This window comes from Alligator sinensis, unplaced genomic scaffold (genome assembly GCF_000455745.1).
Source record: "Alligator sinensis unplaced genomic scaffold, ASM45574v1 scaffold1097_1, whole genome shotgun sequence".
Lineage (NCBI taxonomy): Eukaryota > Metazoa > Chordata > Crocodylia > Alligatoridae > Alligator > Alligator sinensis.
The window spans coordinates 2,998,131-3,007,814 of record NW_005841950.1 but is presented as its reverse complement, the minus strand read 5'-3'; the positions used below and the strand labels follow the sequence as shown (position 1 = coordinate 3,007,814).

Genomic DNA, 9,684 nt, shown 5'->3' with positions numbered 1-9,684 from the left:
GCCCCCATAATGGCCCCACCACATGTCCCCCTACCACCTCCTCCACTGTCTGTCCCCCCATTGCCTGCCCTGTTACTGCCTCATCACCTCTCCCCCTACTACATGCAGTAGTGGGAGGGATGAATTTATGATGATCCTCCAAAAATTAGATTTCATACATGGAAAATTTAAATAAGTTTATACATTTTTCATGTAGAGAGTCTAATTATTGGGGGGTTGTCTTATATTCAGGGTCATCTTATATTTGGGTAAATATGGTATGTAGTTACCTTTATGTCATGGATACAGGGCTAGCTACACCTGTCTCCTCTTTCTATTCTGTGAATACACCCTTTAGCTCTTCCAGGGTGAAAACCCAGTTCTCCTACTCCTAAATAAAACCCTTCTGCCCCTTCACTCTGACCCCTACTGTCCCCCCTCTGTCTGACCTATACCCTTGTCTACAATACATCATGGTCCAACAATGCTTACCAGCAGGTCAGATTCGGTATGGCGCTTCAGTACTCCCTCTTGGGAGTCTGCAACCATTTGTGTATCTATAGACCAAACAGCCCTTTTAAAAAACACAGTGTTGTTTAATAGTAAGAATAAAACATGCAGAGAAAGATTATTTTAAAACAAAGCACCCCTGATGTGGACTGTTAACCCTCAGCCCAAAGGCCAAGTCAGGCCCATGGAGCCGTGACATCCGGCCTACAGGGCTTCCCATGGGTCACAAAATTTGCTGATGGAGGGAAAAGGGTAATTAATACTGCTACCACCCCTCTGCTGCCAAATTTCCAAGCCCTGTGGCTAGATTTGGGCCAAAGCACAGCCCCTCTTCCCCCTCCTGCCCCTACAATCCCCCCCCACAGCCAGATCAAGCCCCCACCACCCTTACCCCACAATTTAGCCTATAGATGGGAACCACTAGTCCAATTTGCCGGGTGAAAAGGTTGGGCACCACTAGCCTACATGTATATCTTATCTAAATCTTCCCATCTCTTATTGTAACCTACACAGGCCAAACTTCTACAGACAATCCAGTATTGTTCTGTCAGTTTTTGTAGGAAGATCAAACTATCCCAACTGTACCCACAGTGAGTCTTTTTAAGCCATTAAAATTCTTTTGATCTTCTGTATCCCAGGCCTTGGACCTGCTCCTCAAAACCAGTCTTGTAGGCTGGCTAGAGCCAGGTGATCTACCTCCAGCCAAGTTACAATTAACAGGTTAGTCATCATCTCTTTAGTGTTTACTGAGGAGGAGACATGCCTTATTCAATTCTTTTTCCCTTTCTATTTATTTTTTCTTGCTATGCTCTGATTCAACTCAACTAAGATATTTGTATGGGATGCATTCCTATAACCAAGTCATTGTAAAATATTTGTACACTTTACGGGGGGGGTTTCAATATCATCACACATTTGTAACCTCCTCCTCAAATAAAATTAGTACTTGATACCCATTTTCTAGGAGGCCCTTGCCTTATTGCTTAATTTTTTCCATACCTTGCAATCCACAGCTATTGCACATACCCAGGGTAGGAATGTCCTGCCAAACAAACCAATTTCTGTTTAACTGCCTTTTGCTTTTCTCTGCAAGTAGAAGCTCCTTTCTATTCACATAGCTCTATCTGGATGGGCAGTTTGCTAAGAGCTACAGTAGCTAAGGGGTGCAATTTCTTTGGAAAGAATCTTAGCAACATCAGTTCTCCTTGGCCATTGGAGAGGAGAATGGCTTACTTTACCAGCGACTTTACTAAGGCCCTTATTTATACCGCATCTGTGAAATGAGTGATAGACAGCTTTGTCTCCCAACAAGGGGTTGCAGTTCTTAAAATACACAGCAATATACACACGACTTGAAGGCAGCTCCCAAGTCATCTTGTCCAGTCTCCTGCTCTCGCAAGCAACCACATTGCAAAATTCCATCTAATGATCAGAGTAGATTCATTAAGTTAGTTCAGACCTACCTATTCTCACCCCCTTTTCAATAGCTGGCAGCAGTGAGTCAGGGAGCAGGCAAGCCATTATCTGCATGTTCCAGATCTAAAAAAGGGTGCTCAAGACAGCCTCACAGTGATCTTGAGAGGTACAGAAAAGTTCAAAGCCAATAGCTGAGGAGAAAAAAGAATTGGAAGGGAAGTGAGGATTTTCTGAGACTTTTGTGTCTCCTGGTTTCTGACTACGAATCCCAGAACAAAGGCTTTATTTGCTGCAGCCCTCTTGATTTTCCTTGATATCTGGCACCAGGGTACTTCAGGCTATATTCAATGCATGTCTCTGTTCCCAAGGAACAGCACCATGTAGCACCAGATCTTTGGCAGCATCTTCCGTATGCCGGCTGTGTTGTGCCTTGAAGTGTGCTGGAAGGACACATGAAAACAGCCAATTAACCAGCATGCAGTTTCACTCTGGATAATGCTACAAATGCAGTCCAACTGCTTGTTAGCAACCAGAGGTCATGCTATAATAAGATCTGACCAAAGTCTCAGCATTGCAGCTACTACCATTAGAAAAAAGTGTGGCCAACCATTTACCACTACCCTTTGGCTGGACAGCAAATGAATCTGTGACGTCCAGGGCTTCGAGGCCAAGAGATTCCCCATGGGGTGTTACATTGTTAGAAACACTGTCCTTTGGATGGAAGGTTTACATCAAGGACCATCCATTATTCACACTGAAATGCAGGTAAGAATTAAAGAAACTAAGAGGGTCCTGGTGCCTGGTTAACAATCCCATCCCATAAATTATCACCATCCTTCCTTACACCATGTTCTATCCATCTCCAAGCCAACCTGTAGTGGAACGGCAGGGATTAGAAATCACAGGCCCTTAGCTGGGAGGTAGGAGAGAGGTTTTCCCACCCCTGTGACATTCAACCAGCTCAAGAGTTGTCAAGAGCATAAACACCTAGCATAACTGACAGCATGCCAACTTAATCCACATGAGTGATTAGAACAGTAACGATAAGGAAAGATTCTCACTCACCCAGTCACAGAGCATCAGCACACATGGGTGGCCCCACCTGCAAGCAGCAACCACATGCAGAGTTGTTGGGTCATTCCCAGACACTCTCTCCATCCAAGCCAACATGATCACTTGCTATGCAAGCAGCTCCCTGTAGCTCTGCAACTTGTTTCTTGTACGTACAGCTTCAAACACTGTAAGAGCTAGGCATGATCAGGAAGCTCGGCCTGAGAACCACCATCTAAGTCAGACACAGACTTGGATAAATCTCCCCCCTTCCCCCAGCTCTGAGGAAGAAACATGAGAGCAAAAGATCCCTTTGCAAAAGTCTAAGTGCTGACCCATGGTCAAGCCCACTGCAGGCAAGACAAGAGAGCACAATGCTGACACGAGGGCTGAGAGCTAGAGTGCTCTTACCACGCACATTCAGACTTAGTCCTGATGCATATATGGCTCATGCCAGGCCAGTAGGGAGATGCAGGGCCAGTGGTACTAGCGGTTCTACGGGGACAGCCTCCTCCTCCTATGGCAGACTGTAGAAGAGAGGAACAGTTGATTCAGAAGTACAGGAGAACGGGGGAGGAAAAAAAAACAAAACAAAAAAAAAAAAAAAAAGAAACTTTCTTCCTCTTGTTAATAATGGCCCTTCTCATTTTTATGTGAAACCAGACTTGAAAGAATGAACTTTTAGGATTTTAGATTCACTGTAGTGAACAACCAAAAAAAAGAAAAGCAGCGGGTGGTTTCTGCATGGCACTCTCACTACCTGAAATAAAGTCATGAGAAACCTGGTTGGAGACAGACCTTCTGCCATATGTTACCAGGGACCTCTAGTATTGTGAAAGAGGAGGAGGGGGTGTTAAGCAAATCAATGTGGTGAGGGGTAGAGGAAAGCTGCCCTGAAAGTGAAGCCTACAAGTGGGGTGGGGGGAGTGCTCTGCTGCTTTCACATCTGCATTCTGTTCTCTTTTTGGAACATCATCTCCAAATTTGGCTGCTGGTTGTTACTGCTGAGTGTACTCACCTCTTTGGAAAAAGAGGTGTACCTTGGGATGTTCTGAACCAGAGGAAAATGAACAGGGACGAAAATGACTGCTGGATGACACTTCTGGGTGTGTCTGGAACCAGGAAACAAGATGGTGCACGACCCAGGGAAGCTGACAAAGGACAAACTCTCAGCTCCACCCTTTCCAAGGGGACAAGGTTAGCACAGGGCAGCATCAATATTCAGTAACAAAGCATGGGAACCCAGAAATGACAAGATCTGTGATATTTGGAAACAACTGATAATGTTACCAAAGGCATTATTTCCTTCTGCCTGTCCCTACCATCAGCATATGCAAACAGAACACCCTACTTGGCTGATTTACTTTGATACGTGACTATAGAAAAAAGCCCTGATATGATGCCAAGAGGTTAACTGAACAGCTGCTACTACTCACTGCATCCCTCTAACTGGATGCACACATTCAAATATCTTCCCAAAAATACCAGACATAGAACACACAAGTCTATGAGCATTTGACTATCAAATGATATAACCTAATGGGAATTAAGTACCCAATTTCTGTGGTGAGAGGGAGGCAATTTAGGCCAAAAAAAAATCTAAAAAAATCGTGCTACTTTGTACATCTGCAGGAAGGGGTACATGAACAGGAAATACAGCACATATCTTCATCTTCAATGAAGGGTGAGAAATGAAGCAGTCTGAAAGATTACAAATTCGGGGAGGAAAAATTGAGAAGAGATCTGATCTGAATGGTAGAACCTCAACTAGTATTAAAGGCAAAGGAGATAGCTGAAAGCATGAAAAATAGTAAAAGCCAGAAAAGCGAAGGAGAGCACAAATTACACGCTTAGATGTCACAGAAGCTACCTTTTCACAGCCACCTCATGGATAAAAGGAAGATCATATTAAGTTCCTCTCCTTGTTTCTCTGAAGATGTCATAATTGGAATGACTATAGCCAATTATAGACTTCTTAATAGAAATATGATGTTACAGATGACAGGGAACCCTGAAAAAGGAAAGAGGAAGAACTGAAGAATATTTCCTTAAAACTAAAAGTTATTTACATGCCAGCTATGGAAGGCAAGGTACAGAGTATGAAGCAGTGAAAACAGCACTGCGAGAGGCAGTCATTAGACTTCTTCATGCCAGATCAGCTAGTGTGGGTTCCTGTATAATACAGGCCAGAAAAAATTCACCCATTTCAGTAGCAACCAGGAATCAAGTTGGAAATGCTGACTCCCTTTCAGATGGCCAATACTGAAATCTTGTGTCAATGTAAGTGGTAGGAAGCCTTCTTCCAAAAACGTTTATTAAACTAGAATGGATTAAAAACCATTGGACGTTATGCTGCATGGTAGAGAAAAATTCAACATTTGGCTCTGTATGTTAGATAGGATGATCTTGATTAAAGCTGGTGGAAGTGCTTTGAAGATGTGGATTCACCAGGGGAAAAGGGAGGGTATAGCATGGGACTTGGGGGCAGACAACCTATATTCTATTCTCGCCTCCACTAGTAACTCACTGTAGGACCCTGTATAAAATGTTTAGGCCCATGTGTTCAACTTTGGGTGTCTAATTTTGAGATGTATACCTCCAATTGACTCTAAATTACTATGGCAGTCCTTTCAGACTGCAAAATTCAGATCCTGGGTATCTCAAATAGGCAACCTACTACAGAAGACCCTTAGCTTCTCTGTGCCTGAATTATCTGCTCCATACCATACCTTCTCACTGGGGTATCATGAAGTGCTTTGAGGTTCTCTGACTGAAGATGTGGCTCAGCCAATCCTTTCTTTAACCACATCTTTATTGTCACTCTGTGGTGGCTGGGCACCATTCAGAGACAATAACCAAGACCAAGTTATCATGAATTTCCACAATTCCCAATTCCCCAAAGCTAATGGCAAACAGGTCTCTAACAGAAAGGGAATCTTTTGCTTTAGACTTCGTGGAATATTAATGATCTGTCATCAGAGCAGAGTTAACTGGAGCTACATTTCTCGTTAACCTCTCTCAAGTGAGAGCAGCTCTTTTGAGCTGCTCTCATTCATTTTGCTTTCCTTTTTGCTGGGGTGGAATATGACTGCCATTCCAATAGTGCTGATGGGGGAAAGAAAACAAGGAAAAAGAGCATGCCCTCAAAGTGTTTTGAAGTTGAGAATTACGATATTATGAGAAGATCTTCAAATTTTCAACAACAGTAAAATGAGCAGGACCATATCTGAACACCACATTGAAGACAATCCCTCTCCCATTGACTGGTGACATGGGTTCAAAATTGGCTCCATGAAAAGACTACACCATGCGAATCTTAACCACAGGTCCTAGAACAGCACGGTATTTGCTTGAAGGCCAACACTAACCAGGCTAAGTCTGAAATGTACTGGATCACAACTCAAACACCAGGCAAATGGAGAGGAACAACTTTATTACACTCAAACACTTCTGAACCACATTGGTAAAATAAAATAGACTGAAGCTTGTAGGTTGGGAGGAACATAACTGCAGGTAGGGGAAGAGTTAGCAGACACCTCTAGGTGACATCTGAAGCTTAGCAACCTCCCCTGGCTCAGAGGAGGTATTGGCCTGTTCTATTCTTAGATCCAGACATCTCATTTATGGATACTACAGTGTTGCAGTTGGAAAAGCTGCCCTTAGTGGTCAAATCAGCATTCCTGTCCCATAGCAGTGCAGCAACTTCTCAGTCATAAAGCCACATTCCAACAAAAAAGGAGAAAGACCCACAAACTGCACAGTGCAAAAGAAGAGAGTTCAGTTCTGGTTAAGTGTTTCATAGGGACCAGTCACTGTGCTGGGAATCAGAATCCAGAGACTCGCAGCTGGCCTAACTTCACAGTACTGCTGAAACGCACCTTTCTGACCTCTCACAGGAAGTGTTAGGGAGCCCCTCCAGCAAATATGAGTTCCAAGGCAGCCTGGATGTCCCCTCCAGTGGCTTGCAGGGCTCGGAGACTTAGCTCATCATCGTGTATGCCCATATCTCGCAGCTGCTGCAGCTGTGGCTGCCACTGGCTCTGCAGGAAAAGAACAAAAACGCTATGGGGATCTGACAGCATCCAAGAAATCAGAGGGTTCTTCACCCAATCTAATGCCACATAATTTCCCTACTGCATCTGTTAGCCAAACAAGGTATACCTCCATTCCCATCACCATGGCATCTAAAACACCTCCTGCTGAGAGCTCCCCGTCACCCATTTATCCTACCCAACACACTTTAAGGACAACCTCTGCCAAATATCCAGAGCATCTGCATTGTTCCCTATTGCATCATCTACTGGGGGCTTTGCTTAGCCAGGGAGACATCTTTCACCATGCCCCCCTGCAGGTGGAGGCTGCAAGTGAAAAATCCTAGTCCTGCCACAGTCAACGCAATTAAGGTGGAGAATCAGAAGCAGGTCACAGAACCAAGAAATGAAGAAGTAGGCTACTGACCTGAAGGCTAGGCTGCCCAGAGGCCTGCAGGGCATGTTGTAGGGCTTGGCTGAAGAGATCATTGGTGATGGGGGTTCCCGACTGGACACTGGAGGACATTGGAGAGGTTCCCGATGAGTGACCCTGGAAGAAAGGAGATCGTGCTGCTGTGATCCACCCACCGTTCTAATGGTAGCTCCACAGCAATGCCTCTTCTGGCCCAAACCACAGCCCCCCATCCCCCTAACATGCATCTCATAGACTCCCAATGGTACAACACAGCACTGGTCCACAGACCTGAGCAGTGATTGGCTATTAAGGATCAGTACCTCCATACAATTTATGCAGGCAAGAGGAGCTCCTAGATGTTGTGCTGTTACCATACCTGGGTCCCAGGAGTGGGAGTGTGGGAACTGCTCTCTGGGGTACTGGCCAGGGCCAGTGCTGTAGCCAGTTCGCTCTGTGTGATGGGTCGGGGTCCAGCAGCCCCAGTGTAGCCAAGAGATGCTGGGCGAGACCCTGAAGTGCTGCTGGATGGCGTAGACCTTGTGCTCTGCCACAACAAAAGAAAATCCACTTGTTAGTGTTTGTGTTTCATTGAAACTCAGGTTGTACTTGGGATTCCAGTGACCTGATGCTTGGAGCTGCCATCAAAACCCAGTTGGGTGCAGTAGGAGGGAGAGTTGGGTGCAGTAGGAGGGAAAGGAGGCTGACTGGGCACACGTGCTGGCTCTCAGCACATATATGCCCCCTGCAACGTACTTGAGGCGGCGGAGGCTGAGAAGCAACAGCGGGGTCAGCAGCAGCAGCTGACCCCGGCCCCCCCAAGGTAAGTGGCACAGGAGCTGGCACAGCTGCAGAGGATCCTCGCCTGTCCCTCATGTGCCCACCTTCAGGCCTTAGAGAAGCAAGTGAGGGAACTCCACAAGGCAGTGAGCAGGCTACGGGGGATCAGGGATGATGAGGCTGCGATTGACGGGTATTTCCATTCCTTACAACTCCAAATGCTCACGGGTGGAACTCCACGCAAGGCGTCTGCAGCCGGGGAGTGGAGGACAGTCACCTCTGGATCCAGGTGGAAGGGCCCGATGTCTGCTTCCCCATTGTGTGTGGGGAACAGATACGAGGCCCTGACAACTGTGGAGGAGACAGAGGAGCATTTTCCTGCAGAGGAGGTGATCTCTGTAGCCCCTACTGGGCAGGCTGGGGGGGATCACTGCCCAGGCAGAAGAAGAAACGCCGAGTGATTGTGGTGTGCGACTTGATCCTGAGAGGCACGGAGAGGCCGATCTGTCAACCGGATCCTAGGGTGAGAGAAGTCTCCTGCATGCCTGGAGCTAAGATCAGGGACATCACTGAGGCGATTCCTGGTTTCATTAAGCCCTCTTACTACCCCATGGTCCTCGTCCATGTGGGAACCAATGATGCAGCTATGACCAGCCCTGACTGCATCATGAAGGACTTCCATGAACTGGGAGACAGCCTCAAGAAGACTGGAGCACAGGTTGTATTTTCTTCCATCCTTCCGGGTGGCAGCAGCCGGAGATGCCAGGGTGCCCACATCAAGGAAGTCAACCAGTTGGTGTCTTCAGGAGAGCTTTGGATTCTACAGCCATAACCAGCACTTCCAGGGAGGAGGCTTCCTGGGAGATTATGATCTTCATCTCTCTCCCAGAGGTAAGCATCTGTTTGCCCGCAGGTTGGCTGATCTCCTCCGAAGAGCTTTAAACTAGGCTCGACGAGGGTCGGGGAACCGGTGGTCGAAGAGAGCCCAGGGTTGGTAAACCACAAACAAGATGCCAGATCACACCAGGTAAGTATTAAGGGGTTGGTAAGCCATAAACAAGGCATCAGACCACACCAGGTAAGTAATAAAGGGAACACATGCCATCAAGGCACAAGGGCACCAAGAGCCCCCTTCAGGGGACTAAAATGTCTTTATACAAACGCCAGGAGTATGGGGAACAAGCAGGAGGAGCTCGCACTCTTGCTTGCTAGCACCCAGTATGACCTAGTCGGACTAACCGAGACATGGTGGGATTCTACACACGACTGGGCGGTAGGCATTGAGGGGTATAGAGTATATAGGCGTGACAGAGGGGGGAAAAAGGGGGGAGGGTAGCACTCTATGTTAAGGAGCAGTATACGGCTTCCACCATTAAGGCGGGGTTGGAGGAGGGGAACACCGAGGCATTGTGGGTCAGGATCCGGGGGGACCAGGGGAAAAGGACTTGGTTGTGGGGTCTACTACAGGCCTCCTCATCAGGATCAAGAGCTAGACGATGTATTCTC

The 9,684-nt window shown here is 46.7% G+C and overlaps 1 protein-coding gene across 3 annotated transcripts in view; it reads right to left on the bottom strand.

The window, feature by feature from the left end:
* Nucleotides 1-6,368: 6,368 nt before the first annotated feature.
* UBL7 (ubiquitin like 7) overlaps nt 6,369-9,684 on the bottom strand; it is an 18,552-nt gene continuing 15,236 nt past the window's right edge. For 2 of the 3 annotated variants that reach the window (XM_006020285.3, XM_025199894.1), the window contains exons 9-11: nt 7,778-7,945; nt 7,414-7,536; nt 6,369-6,995 (exon numbers count right to left, since the gene is read on the bottom strand). In XM_006020285.3, the coding sequence (XP_006020347.1) occupies nt 6,858-6,995; nt 7,414-7,536; nt 7,778-7,945 (429 nt within the window). In that variant the 3' untranslated portion in view covers nt 6,369-6,857. The remainder of the gene's footprint in view (nt 6,996-7,413; nt 7,537-7,777; nt 7,946-9,684) is intronic. The other variant, XR_003093226.1, reaches the window with a different exon arrangement.